Below are 14,809 nucleotides of genomic sequence, written 5' to 3' on the forward strand. Positions count from 1 at the left end.
ATATATGTTATATATATATATAATGTACATGAATTTTTGAATATATATATATACTTATGTATATACATATATGTGTATATCATATTTTGTTTGTATAAGTTGTGTGTTTTGAAATACATCTGGTTTTTCATTTATAGATCGGCGACAATAATGTCATGGAATAAAAAATTTCTTTATATACCAATAAATACATATTTCTGAAGTAGTTGAACATTTTTATCTTGCTCCATTCTATATGTACGAATGTGAATGAGTCTTTACAGCAGAAGCAACATGGGTCGATGCGCATGCGCATTTAGAATGATACCGTCTCTTCGCATATGATGGCGACTGACAACTTTAAAACGTGAGTTTATTATCATATAATTTCTTATGTATACAATGTGTTGTCTGCGTGTAAAATGTAACAGTGATATCACTAAATGTTGAGATTCTTATCGATCAGGTAATTTTTTTTCACGGTCCTCGTTTGTTAGAGTATATCCTTAAAATTACCGCTCATAATTCGTTAGACCAACATTCACTTATCCTAGTAAGTATACCTATAAAGCTTTCCATAACTTCTCGTACTGATGTACTTGAAAAAAAGTTACAAAGTATTTCTGAATGAATATAACGTGCACGAACTTTTGAACGGACGCTGTTCCGATTTCCACGATGATCTTTGCTTATATTCTTTTTTAATTTACCTCCAACCAGTATAGAAATACTTAAAACATCGGTGACTTTGGTACCTCGATAATGATTACGTCTACGTATTCGTAACGATCAATTTGTAGCGTTAAAGTCAAAATAACAAGTTGCCCTTCGTTTTATTATCGTTTTTGAAAACTTTTAAATAACTTTGATATATGTTACATTAACTATCGCATACTTTTCGAAAATCAAATTTCAATCATTTTTCTTCTTGAAACAACAGGAGCTGTAATTTTTACGCCGTGGAAAAAGATAATAATTAAACAATTGTTTATATACGAGCAACATTCGATTTATATCGTATTACTGATTAAACAAAAAAATTGTAATCGGTGATTATATTATATTATTATCGTTACTATTAATTTATGCTAAATTTATGAATTATTAAAAATTGCAATAAATTATGTGAATTCTTTGTTGCTGGTTTTTATCCCTAATGAATAACAAAATAAATGAAATTTATGCATCGTAATAATAATATGTGCCAATCGCAAATTTCTTAATACGAATCGATAATGCATCGAGCATTGCGAGTATTAGTTTTATAGTTTGGAGGTTAACGCAGAAGTATATCGAAATCGAAACTTGTGCGTTCACTTTGGTCGCGAAATGAGTACTCCGATTAGCAGTTTTTATGAATCGCTATGAAAAATATTTTTACGCATGATGCAGTGGAAAATATTGATCGTCAAATTTCCTAAATTCACTAAGGCTCGGCAAAATTACTGTTTCAAAGGCAGAATCCTTTTCCCGATCACACGTATTGCTCGTTTAACCAATCCAACCACGATAACAATACGACGTCACGCAAACACTGGCTGCTATTGGTTAAAATCAGGGGTCTCTACAAAAATGAAGTAATAAAATTTAATGTACAGTCGTACTTGAAATAAACTTCGATCGCAAAACAACGTACGTTGCATAGTTGAACCTGAATTCATAACACGATTAGCAACATGGATCTTAATTTTCGAAACTCAACGAAACATCGCGACAAACATCGATAAACAAACGCAATTTGTCTTTTTAAACAAAATATTGGTTCAGTTTGCATTGATCAGCAGAAAATTGGTTGTCCTTTTTTCCCCCTCCGACGATATTTGCGCGGGAGAATGATCGAGGGACGTAAGGATGTAAATATTCCTTAGGGTTAATCAAATTTGGATTGAATGTACTTTTTGCCCATCGTAGACGATTATCGATCGGTTGACCACGATCCTTGAACGATTTCAAAATTACTCGTGCTCAGGAAAAATCTGTATGTCGAATGCGGTTAGCAGTGCACCGAGAACGCCGCGATTGGTTAAGATCGCGAACTTGTTCTACGGTATAGCAGCGATTAACCAATAGCAAGTGGCCTGTTGCGCCGTCGCTACTACAGTTGGAGCCTATGAGGACGTAGCTGTAGCGTACGGAGAATGAAGGTTCGAACGCTTAAAAGATATGCGAAAATAATCGTTCGAAAACCTATGGTATTCTAGTTCGGTTTGTTCCACATTTACTGTGTAATAATTGTCCGCGTCGCGTTAACGATCCCCGTCTAAGGGATCGATTTTTCATCGGTTTAACGGTGTCTCTTATTCCAGTGAAAAGTGTGCGTGCGCGTTGTGTTCATCGAGTGATTCGTGATGCGCGACGGGAACAGATTTTATAAAAGTATTTGAACGCAGATATCCGCGCTATAACTATTAAAAAGACTTGTTTTTGTGGGCCTCTGGTTTCGCGTAGAATGCGAGAAATAAATTCTTCTCAATCTGTCGATTTGTTTGAAAGCGTGAAAAATAATAACGTAACTCTACTCAGCAATAATAGTTCGGCGCGTGTTTCAAATCGTGTTAGTGATTCTCTTAACGCCCAGTTATGGCTATCCGCGGACACGATGGCGTTAGTTATTAAACCTTACAAATTTGTTTGACGCTTGTCCCGCGAAATATTATCCGTGTTTTCATTATTTACGATTGCAATTACTCGTGAATTATGTAACTAGTAACAATTCTATTTGGTGAAAGAAGACATTAGAGACTTAGGTTTGTAAAAATTATAACATACTTTCTTTAACATCTTTGTCTTCTGTAATTTATTGTATATATTTTTTTATGTTGTTTTTAACTTTCTTTGATAAATCTTATTTTTGATAGTAATCTTTCAAGTCTAGATTTTCAAATATGGAGGAAGTTTAAACCATTGGAATTTTTTATTATTAACTTAATGTATGCTTCTTATTTAAATATTGTGATTATATATTCCTGTTTGTATTGTGATGCAATATAGTTTAAACAAATAAAAAGTATTAAAAATATGATTTGTGGTACTTTCTTGTAATTAACAAAAAATTCAAAGATGTATGTAGCGGGAATATTATATATACATCGGAGAAATATATTGTGTTGTGTTTTCTCAACAGGATGGATGAAGAAATAGTAGTAGACGATGTAGATGAGAATAGTAGCACAGAAGCTCAGCAATCAGACGATCCAACAACACCCGTCATGCCTTTATTATATATTCAGCAGAGTAAACTGCGTTCTGCACCACCAACAACAACAAATCAAACCCTGGTTTCACAGATTATCAATCCAGTTAATAATCAGGTAATTTATTTAAATTTGAATTTAAATATTTTTGATCCAATAATTTTTCTTCTTAATGTAATATGTTCCATACATTGAACGCTAATGTCTTTAAAGTTTTTGTAATTTCTAATGTCTATAATTTGAGTCTTATATAAGTGGAATAGTACTTTGTACTGTATGAAACGATAAACTGCATGGCTACATATATAGGTCACAGTAACCTATAATTGTGTAAAATGATTTAGAATAATTTAGGTACTTCAAGTATTCATTTATGAAAGGCAGATAAGTTTCACTGTGTCATATGTGAATTGATATATAATGTAATAATGTATATGTATATAGTGTGAAGCCTTATTAGATTCTGTGTGTAGGTGGTAGCAGTGAGTGGTGTATTTTTTTATAGTAAATATAGATTTGTTCAACATATTTGTTATAGTAAATTACAAGAAAACATAGAGTAGATTAAATATATTATTGACAACTGTTCAATATTTTTTTATCATATTACAATAGTGACACCAAAAATGTGATTTTTAAGGAGAATACACTTGCTCAAAAGTAAGAAGTTATATCAAATTACACAACTCTTTATCATCAAAATATATGAATGATTTAAATCAAAGAGTCAAAATCAATGAATCAATTTTGTGACAATATGTAAATTGATTTCTAATCATTAATTAAATATTTCTTTTATTTTTATTCCAGATTGTTACTGGACAAAATAAAGTATTTATACAAGGGCCAAGTCAGGTTACTACTTCTCAAAGTAAACAACATATTGTAATTCATCGCCCAATTAATACTGTCAGCACTACAACAACTTCGCAAGGCCAGAAACATATATTACTTAGAAAATCAAATGCATCCACTGCTCAGATTGTGCCCTTAAGTACTTCTCAGGGAAATCAAACTAATGCACAAGCAGGCAAGCATACGTTTGCATATCTTGGGACTCTTATTAAACCAAACAAATCACGTGAATCTGTTGTCATTCCAGCAGGTAATTAATTTTCTTTAATAGTTAACTTGCAAACTGTGGAAAGATGTTTTGAAACAATAGTTCTATTTTCTTTCTTAATATTTTTTAATAGGAGCTTTGACAACAACACAGATAGCTAAGCCAAAATTAGTGATTGCACCAGTCATATCCCAATTAGCTCAAACATCGACAAGCACTACTACAGGATCTCAAAGTCAACCTTCCAAACACATGGCAAATTTGTTATTACCAGTCAGTATTCCTCAACAAAGTGGGCAGACTAAACCTAGTATGTTTAATTTAAAAATTAATAATGGCCAAATTAGTACCGAAAGTAAAGGAACTATTACAGGTATATAGTTAAATAGTTATTCTATTATTTGTTTAAATTTCATTGAACAATGCACATTTATTTTGTTTTTGCATTATAGTTTTACGGGAGTCGAAAACAACAAATTCTGCCACTCATCCACCACCTTTGCATCCTATTGCAAAAATGAGTTTGTTGAATGCAAATAAAGGAAACAATAATTCTACGGATAGTATAAAAATTACAGAAAATCCAGATTCTGCTGTTATTACTCCTATTCCAAAAAAAGATGACATTGGTATGCCTGAGAAAAGGAAAAAAACAATAAGCAATATATTAAGGGGATCTAATGAGAAGAGATTGAAGAAACAAAATCTTCCCAAATCTCCACAGGAGAGTATGATTGATGTGACCTATGCATTGAGTAGTCCTGAATCGGAACAAGATAAGGACAAGAAAGTTCAGAATGATGATGACATTACTTTAATCAAAGTAGTACCTAGCGAGGACAAAACTATGAAACTTAATACTAACATGGATGATGATATAAAAATAGAAATTATCAAAACACGTCCGAGTTGTGGTATTGAGTCAGTATCGGACAATAAAAGTGATACTAAAGTTAATAATTATGAAGATTTAAAAGATCATTTAAACACCTCTCATACAAATGACTCCAATTTTGATGCTACAAAAGTGTTAGATTGGAAAGATGGTGTTGGTACTCTTCCTGGAAGTACATTGAAGGTATGTTAAGTAGTTTTAGAAAGCTAAATTATAAACAATTTAATATTTTAAAATGATGTGTATATTTTACAGTTCTGTATGAATGAGTTTGGAATTATGGAAGTAGTAGAAGAGGATGAAAACAACAAACAAGGTAAAGATGGTATTGGCGACAAAGAAAACGTTTGTTTAACTCAGAACTCTTCAAAGTCCAGTCCTTTAACTGTTAATAATGTGAACACTGAAAAGAAACGTAAGTATTATTAACATAAGACATGACTATTTTTCTTAGAGAATTATATTAGGATTTCATTAAAAATTTTTTTTGCAGCTGATGATAGAAAATCTAGGACTGTATCAGCAGATACAATGTATCACTGTGAAGGATGTGGTTGTTATGGGTTAGCTGCAGAATTTGAAAGTCCAATATCGTGTAGTCCAACATGTACAGAAATAATAGAAGCTAAGAAACAGCCTTCAATGCGAAAGGACAAAGATTTAAAGTAATACTACTTACTATAAATTTTTCCAATAATTGATGGGCGTCTAATCAATTATTAAAAATGTTTTACGTGTTTGTTTCTTATAGAGACCTACGTGCGAAACGAAAACGTAAAAGATTACTACAAGAACAACAGCAGTCTAAAGAATTGGAAGATAAATCTGAAGAAAAAGGACAAGATAAAATAAAATCCGAAACAGATGAAGATACTAAAGATACTATTACAGGAATGGACGATGAAAGTCAAGGAGATTCTACCGAGGCGAAAGTACGTATAACCGAACTTTGTTTCAAAAAATATTGAAACCTACTGCTTATAAGTGTGTCTCTGTATGTAGTATCCTTGGCAGACAGGAAAACTCGGATTTTCGTGGCCGAAGTATCTTGAACATTGCAAGGCAAAGGCTGCAACTGTTAAACTATTCAAGGATCCTTTTCCATATAGTAAAAATCATTTTAAAGTTGGGATGAAATTGGAAGGAATAGATCCAGAACATCCATCACGTTACTGTGTTCTAACAGTCATTGAAGTAGTAGGTTAGTCATTTAACATTCTTTGCTCTCTATTCCTACTAGTTTATGCGACATAGCTAATGCATTTGTTCACAACAGGTTATAGAATACGTTTACATTTTGACGGGTACCCAGAAAATTACGATTTCTGGGTAAATGCAGATAGTATGGATATCTTTCCTGTTGGATGGTCAGAGAAGAATGGACATCGATTAGATCCGCCAAAGGGTTACGTAGCCAATAATTTTAATTGGAACGCGTATCTTAAAATTTGTAAAGCTACTGCAGCACCGAAAAATATATTTTCAAATAAGAGTGTAAGCAACACAATTTCCGATTAAGTGATATTTATTTTGAAATTTCACAAAATTAACGGATATACTTTATTGTTTCAGTCGGTCTTTCCAACTGGTTTCCGTGTAGGAATGAAATTGGAAGCAGTAGATAGGAAACATTCTTCGTTAGTTTGCGTAGCTAGTATAGCAGGCCTAATGGATTCCCGCATATTAGTTCATTTCGATTCTTGGGACGAAGTTTATGATTATTGGGCAGATGCAAGCTCTCCATACATTCATCCAGTAGGATGGTGTCATCACAATGGTCACAGCCTGACACCACCGAACAGTAAGTAAAAGTAGTTTCACATGTATCTATCTAAATTTATAATTTTTTTCCACAGTAAAAGAAAAACAGTACATAAATTTTCATTTCAGATTATAAAGATCCTAAATCCTTCACATGGGACGCGTATCTGAGAGAAACTCGTTCTATGGTTGCCCCAGCTAGAGCTTTCAAACAACGGCCACCTTGTGGATTCAAACGTGGAATGAAATTGGAGGCTGTTGATAAACGAGTACCCCAACTTATAAGGGTAGTAACGGTTGAAGATGTAAAAGATCACATGTACGTAAATTCTGCAAATTTGCTGGCATCAAAGTACCTAAATGGACAGAAATTTCTTAAAGTTTCATGTCATAGGTTGAAAATACGATTTGATGGGTGGCCAGAGAATCATGCCTATTGGGTTGACGATGATTCTCCAGATATACATCCCATGGGTTGGTGTTTGAAAACGGGCCACCCTTTGGAACCGCCATTAAGTAAGATTTAAACATTTTTTCTATCCATATTTTCTTGGTTGCTTGATATGTTTTTTCATATTTGAATGTGTAATATTTGTGCAGCTCCCGACAACTTGAACGATAGACCGGAGTGTGGAACACACGGTTGCAGAGGAATAGGACATGTAAAGGGCCCTAAATACGCAACGCACAACTCTGCGTCTGGTTGTCCGTATTCACCTCAGAATCTTCACAAAGTTAGACAATTATCCGATAGGCTTAATCTGAAGCACGAAACTTGTGATTTCGAAGATGATGTACAGGATAAGCCAAAAACAGAAAAGACTGATAAAATAAAAATGGAGAAATCTGAAAAACCTGAGAAACCGTTGTTTGTGGAAGAACGGTTGTTGAAGACTGAGAAAGATTTTAAACAAGAAGATGGCGAGTTTTCCGATAAAAATGACAAGTCTGAAAATTCAGAGAAGTGAGTTGTACAAACATTTCTTATTGTATTTACATACCTATATTTCAGACTTGACGTATATTGACAATGATCTGCTCTTTATAGATCGAGTAAGTCGAAACATCATCACAGTGATGGACAGACGGACGATGATGAACTCTCGAGGAAAAGAAAGAAAAGGTTTGTTATTATTATTATTGCGTTTGTATATATTTATAAATTGGTTGTAATACTTTTATATTTATATAGGCGACAGATTTCCGAAGAAGCTTTGTATCCCCTTTCGAATTCTTACGGTGATTCGGCACTAACTTCTGTACCATACGCTGCAAATATGCCAGATAAACAATTACGCACGGAGCTATACCAATCTGTCTATAGTCCTGGGTACAATCCGTTACCTGATGCACCGCACATATGGGCAAAACACAGTAATGCTCTGAACAGGGTAGTAGCAAGACAAAATACTAATCCTCGACGGTGGTCAAACGAGGAAGTAATTAAATTTATACAAAGTGTTCCCAATTGTAAAGAAATTGGGAATATGTTTAGGAAACACGTATGTATTAAAAAAGTTTTATAACGTTACGTGGACAAGCTCAGGTCTATGTTCAATACATGAATTTTATGTTGTAGAATATCGATGGCGAAGCATTTTTGATGTTAACTCAAGAAGATTTAGTATCACTATTGGGATTACGTCTTGGTCCTGCGATTAAATTGTACAATAGCATAGTACTCCTACGTAGAAGGGCAACGTGAACGAAGTGCGATGAACGCACATACAATTGGGTATTGAAAAGTGCAAAGTGGCAGCTATCGTGACGATAATGTCGAAAGTATTTATTTGAAAACTTTAACAAATCACCGAGGTAGAAACATATTTTCCATCGCCATTGAAAAACATTGATTTAATACAATACAGTGGCGAGGGAGGGGAGAGGGAGAGTTTGCAATGAATTTGATCGAGAGAAAGAAGATTTATTGAACGAAGACAAAGAAAGACTATTGTGTCTGAAATTGAAATCAATGATTCCACTGACTCTTGAGATGTTATAACTCGAATGTACACGCATACGTACTTACGATTGTCCGTTCTAATTTTTTTCCTATACAGTAAAGTGCATTCAATCATGTACAAATGTAAATATAATGATCTTCATAATTAAATATTGTAATACAAAAATATAAGAAGTCTCGAAACAATTATCCTGACCTGCGATATATTAATATAAAAATATTTACAAAAATTTATTCATAAGACTAAAATCGCGTATTTTTGATAACAATGCAACACAGCAATTCCAGATTCCGATATCTTTTTGTAATCTTACGATAAATTAATAATATAAATTCCAGTTCTCAGGAGTATTCTCCCTACATTGTCTAAGAAAAGCCCATCCGAAGTCAATACATTCGTGTACAAACATAAGTGTACAAATACGTAATTAATGAATAAAAACATTAAACCTATATTAGTATTTGCATCAAATGAAAAATATGTACAAAAAAGATACCCCTCCCTTGGACTTTATTTATTTAAAGAAAAAAAATTTTATATTTGGAATAATTATGAAATAAAAATCGGAACTTTTTCCGACATAAAATAAATAACATAATTCGATATTTTTTTGTAAAAATCAATAACATGCTGATTCTTATTGATATACTGGAGGGGCGGTGCTCCATTTAAGAAGCGTCGTCCCTCCCCATTCGGTCTCGGCATCGTGCCACTCACGGACCATTCTCCTTCCACCAGCCAGCGAAGTGGCTGCTATGGCGATGTTTACAACGTAGTCACGGCGACTGGCCATGTGTTCAGTCGATGGCTCGTCGCGCGCCGGGCAGCAGTGGTTAGGTTCTCGCGTGCGTTTCGTCTCGTAGTTCGTTGTGTACCTTCGTTTTACGTACTCGTTCAAGTGTGACAATCGTTCGATTGTCAAATCAAACATTCGGCTTCCCGATAGGCTGTTTAACATTCTGCACTTATGATCACCTTTTTCCGTACACCGGTGGTTTAAAACGATACGTACGGCGATTCGTTTAAATCGTTGACAGCATCGGGGAAATTCGAATAGACTGAAATCTATTTTTCGCGACGAACACGGAGCGAACATTCTTCCGACAGCAGAGAACGTTTTAACCAAAACCGGCTCATTTCGGGAACCAACGTTTCGATTTTCCAGATCTCGATCGATCTCGAAAGATTGTCAATGAATCGGTGGCGCGCAACGGAACAATGACACTGTCGGTGTCATTGACAGTTTTTTACAGTACATCGTTCGTAGAAATTTTGTGCACCACCGTTGCGATTAATTGTTTACAAAGTGGTAATAAAGTACACGCGAAGGACGATCCTCGTTTGTGATCGTACGTTATCGCGAATCCGAGGGTGATTTACATTGAGCCGGTGTGATGCGCAGACTCGACATATTCGACCAACGAAGACAATCGGTTTGAAGGACTATCGAGATCAAAGAGTTCACTTTCGATTGTTTTAATAATCAATGCTTTGTCGGGGGTGCAACGGAAGCGAAAAGGGAAAGTGATCTGGTGATCTGTGTTATGCCTGGATTATTTTTCGCGCGGCAAAAGGAGGGGAACGATGTGGGGTGGTCGGCGTTAATCGTTGGCGCGCGAGAGAAGCGCGAGGGCCTCGAAGAAGGACGGTCGGTGAAATTTGGCAGCGGTGGGCCATAGGATCGTAGAACGGTGGTTGGCGCGGGATACGCCGGCGGCACCGGTGGCGCCAAAATGCCCCGTGGCCTACCAACTAGACGAGGCCTCCAGGCGCTGGCACTTGTTCTCGCCACCGCTTATGCTACAATTCTTCTCTATCAAGCTGTTGCGCCGCGACAGGTGGGTGTTACAATTTTTTCGATATCAAGTCGCAATGGTTGCGAACAAATCAACGGTCCGAGCAAATTCTTGTCGTACCGATTAGCTGTAACAATGTTCGGATAAATCGGTTACTTGACTATTTAGTAAAGACGAGTATATTCGGACAATTTATTAGCTCCGATAACGTTGGAGAATTTTTATCAGGATCGAGTATATTCCAATTGTCTCGCAATTTCTATTATATTTTGCATTTGGGAGTCACGAAAATTTCGAAATATTAATATTCGATATTTCAATCGTCCTTGTTACGAAACATTTTCGAATCTCATGCTGCGAATTGAGTCGCGTAGTAAGCGCCGCCTAATTGACCTTGGCGGTAAAGCGGGATCGCACTTGTCACTCCGGTGAAACGCGCGAATTAATTTCTCTGGAAGTGTTACCCGCCGATAGCCAGTTATGTTAATCGAACGACAAATCGAGAGCGTCCAGTCTCCCCGGTCGAGTTTGTTTTCATTCTCGAAGCACGGTACTCGGGTAAACATTCGCGATGCGTGCACGTGCGCGTTTCTTTTCCAAGAATCGTTTCGTCATCGTGTACCACCGATCGAATTACCGTGCGCGCCATGTTTACAAAGCGTGTCTCGAGAGAGTGTCGCGAAGGGTATATCACCTTTTCGCATTACAATCACCGGGCGTTACGGAAATAGGTTTTACAACTTTGTTTGCTTATAAACGATATAACACGGTGGGAGTAAATTTGGAATTTCTCGTTTTCTTTTTTTTAGTGGGTCGACGAGATAACGGTCGATGTGAACAGCAGAAGTGTGCTGGTGGAAATGCCAGCTGCAAGAAAGCTGATCAACGAGGAATCGTCTGTGACACCCGCGATTGCCACAGCGACAATGGCACCATCTTCGACGAGTCTCGACGACGTGTTCATTAGCGTGAAAACCACCAAGCACTACCATCATTCTCGTTTGCCGGCGATCATCAGCACGTGGTTTCAATTCGCCAAGGAACAGGTACGTGATGATTCTGTCCGTGCTATGCAGATTATCCATGCTAATGTCGGTATCCTAGCCTGATTAGAATTACAAAATGACCCGTTTTTACCGACACATCTATTAAAAGAGCGCCCCGTTGCGGATGAGCGATACATCTTTCAAATTTTAAGATTCGCATTATCGTGCAACGAACGTTACGATTCTGTTGTTATTAGAATTATCCTGGTAGAATATCGTATTTCTCTAGTTTGGATCGATCGGTGAGTTAAACGTTTAATATACTAATATACAATATTAAAGAAGAAGAGGTTTCTTGCAACGTATTTGCTGTAGTTTTCGATGGGATGGCAATCTTCTACCTAACCCTTTACTGCTGCCATTAAGAATAATTGGTACGTCGAGTGATCGGTACTTTTGAATTCGTATTAGTAATGCCGCAAAATAACCAGAAAATGTATAGTTCTCTAGAGGAGTTGAACAAAATGTGACGTTTAAAGTTCCACTACTAGGAGCGTAACAACATTTTCCGCATAGTGAGGTAAACGAATTGCGGTTCTGCATATATTTATGTATCGATAAAAATTTAGTTAGCATTCATCGACGCGTGGCTACGTGCAGTGAATAACCTCAATTCTCGATCGAAACTAGAGAGTGTTGCGTCCACTCGGAAAATTCTTTTGATTTCGCGTTTAGTCGCGACGAATAAATTACTTTTAATTTTTATTTGTAGAGACAAGTATGTCTTATGGACAAATAAAACCAAGTGTTTTTGAAATCGATAATTGCGTTCAGTGACGAGAGAATTTTCTATATAATTCCGCGAGCGTAACACACGGCCCACCTTCGAATGGAATCTAATCGCAGGACTTGTCCGGACATCTGTAGGGAATAAGACGCGACTTGTGTGCGATTTGTTACCGTTCGGTCGAGCACATACGTGCAGTTTTAAATCGCGAGAAGCTTGATGAGCTCCCGTCGTGGGAACGGGATTCACTCTATTTCTGTTTTACCGTTTCTTCTTTCTCGTTGTCTCTCTCATCCGTATTCTCTATTAACGTCGGTGCTGGTTACATTCGGGACGAAACAGTACTTTGTCTGTTGAACTTGGAATTTGATCCGCGTGTGTACTATCTCGATACCTTCATCTGGTCGCGTTTGTATAGGTTAATTTCTCCCTTGGTATCACCTTCATTGAAAAAACGGACGTAACATCGCGGTTCTGGTCAAGCATCTGTGCTAGGAAGCGCGAACTTTCGCGATATTATCTCGCCGCGACTAATTGCACGCATTGTAGATTTTCTCCTCTGTCCACCCCGCGTGCCGAGCGACATTTCCTGGAACGGTAGCCTAGAAACAGCGCCTAACCTCTTCTTCGGTATCGGGAGATTCTCGAGAATTGTGCGTTCATCGAAATTACGGTAGAGGTCGTACAAATTGCGCCTTAAAAATTCACAGCTCCTGATAATCTTCTACGCGCACTGATCAACGCTGTTGCCGGTCTTCTTTGAAACACAGTGGGTCGTAGTCGTATTTTATTCGACGAATCGAGAGAATTAACTTGTTTATTCTGTTAAGGCGATAATTACGCGTGCAACGAATTTTTGTCTACTCTCTTATTACGTATTCCACTTTTCTTCTCAGCGATTTCGTGCAACAAAGTAGGCATGGGAAAATCTCACGGTTCACCTTCGACCCCGACGACCTCTAAGTTAAACCGACTCGATCCACCTACACAACTATCCTCGAGACGAATCGGGCATTTTTGTTCTTCGAAACCCTCGTACCTGGACCGGTGAATCGCGTGGCACGATACTACCGAAGTCTCTGACTCGAATTCGACGCTTTAATCGCGTATAATTTGCGGAACAGACGGTGATTAAGCGCACAGTGTTTCAGGCTAGGGGGATCCTTACGTTTGTTCGCTTTTCGGTGTTCCCGCAACGAAACACCACGTCGCGTCTACCCTTCGTTTCACCGAGTTATCTTTGGGGTATAGTGGCTTAAAATATGTCCCACCTTTTCAATACCCTGATATACACGGCAGGATATTTTTCAACCCACCGTGAAATATTAAAATAACTCCGTTCAAGTTGTATAGTGAAACTGTTAATATTCTATCTCATAATTAAATATCTAAGCAATCTATTTTTTAATTTTAGTTATATTTTATGAATTCACACGTTTGGCAACCGTGCCTCAGAGTTAGACTAAACAAAGGTGTATTAATTATTTCGTTTCTATAAAAGTTGTACAGTGAGATTAATATTTTCTCACAATTAAATATCCAAGCAATCTATTTTTTGGTTTTAGTTAATTTTTATCATCTTACACGATTAATAACTGTGCCCCAAAGAGTTAAACCGGACGGAGCTGTATTAATTTTTCCGTTTCCCATTTCTGATGTCGTAAATTCTTCGCGTTGCGTCGGAGGGGAAACATTTCGGTATCTGACTCGGTTGCTCGACACGAGCCAATTTACCAAACATGATTTACCACGGGTAAGAGAACGAAGTCTCGAGCCAGGTTAGGGAACTATCGGCTGGAGGCGTCGGAATTTTTGTTTCCATTGCGTTGGAGGCTCTTTGAGAATGCAAATCGACTCGTTCGGTGGTCGACGCAACTTTTAAAAGATCGCCGATAAAGCTTGAATCCGGGAGCTCTTTGGTTCGGACAAATTGTTCGAATCGTGGTTTGCAACCGCGTTGAATCGTCGCGACTCGCTATTGGACAGTCATCCTCGTCGATTGGCTCGTTCCGTGCCCCAACGTCGGATGATCCCCGACGATTCGTTTGTAAGAAAAAACCTCTCTGGAAGGCGATCGATCGCTGCCGTGGAACGGTTGTCATTAGTTTCAGTGACTCGCTCTCCGTATTGCAACCCTTCAATTTACGAAAGTCGTTTCTGCCTCCGAACCGTTGCCGGATAATTGCTCAATTACGTCGTTTATTTATCTGAAAGCGCTGATCAGGTCGCATCGGTGTAATTTTACACGACGAAAGTATACACCGTCCAATCCGGGGATGGTATATTTTTCCTTTTGGTATTGCCGACCAATCGGCCTTGAAATTGATTGGACGTCCGGTTTTCGATCGTTCAATGAATTTGAAGTGTCTGCGAAGTAATTCGAT

At 37.3% G+C, this 14,809-nt stretch overlaps 2 protein-coding genes across 6 annotated transcripts in view; both read left to right on the plus strand.

Annotated features, from left to right (window-relative positions):
- Positions 1-274: 274 nt before the first annotated feature.
- Positions 275-9,219, plus strand: L(3)mbt (lethal (3) malignant brain tumor). Of its 4 annotated transcripts, none has more exons than XM_076311182.1 (17): positions 275-346; positions 3,104-3,290; positions 3,984-4,278; positions 4,370-4,609; positions 4,689-5,314; positions 5,387-5,546; positions 5,625-5,796; positions 5,883-6,063; positions 6,134-6,332; positions 6,408-6,625; positions 6,704-6,932; positions 7,022-7,211; positions 7,287-7,408; positions 7,493-7,856; positions 7,941-8,015; positions 8,085-8,394; positions 8,472-9,219. In XM_076311182.1, the coding sequence occupies exons 1-17, from the start codon at positions 321-323 to the stop codon at positions 8,595-8,597; spliced, it is 3,720 nt and encodes a 1,239-aa protein (XP_076167297.1). In that variant the 5' UTR covers positions 275-320; the 3' UTR covers positions 8,598-9,219. The 4 variants fall into 4 exon arrangements, with proteins under 4 accessions (XP_076167297.1, XP_076167299.1, XP_076167298.1 ...); XM_076311184.1 differs by having other exon boundaries at positions 6,146-6,332; XM_076311183.1 differs by lacking the exon at positions 275-346 and adding an exon at positions 391-445.
- A 456-nt stretch (positions 9,220-9,675) lies between these two features.
- The window catches only part of Fng (Fringe glycosyltransferase), a 185,126-nt gene continuing 179,992 nt past the window's right edge, over positions 9,676-14,809 (plus strand). Inside the window, exons 1-2 of one of the 2 annotated variants that reach the window (XM_076311599.1) lie at positions 9,676-10,694; positions 11,462-11,698. In XM_076311599.1, the coding sequence (XP_076167714.1) occupies positions 10,590-10,694; positions 11,462-11,698 (342 nt within the window). In that variant the 5' untranslated portion in view covers positions 9,676-10,589. Of the gene's footprint in view, positions 10,695-11,139; positions 11,384-11,461; positions 11,699-14,809 lie in introns of those variants that run through there. The other variant, XM_076311600.1, reaches the window with a different exon arrangement.

Source organism: Ptiloglossa arizonensis, chromosome 5 (assembly GCF_051014685.1).
Source record: "Ptiloglossa arizonensis isolate GNS036 chromosome 5, iyPtiAriz1_principal, whole genome shotgun sequence".
NCBI classification, from domain to species: Eukaryota; Metazoa; Arthropoda; class Insecta; order Hymenoptera; family Colletidae; genus Ptiloglossa; species Ptiloglossa arizonensis.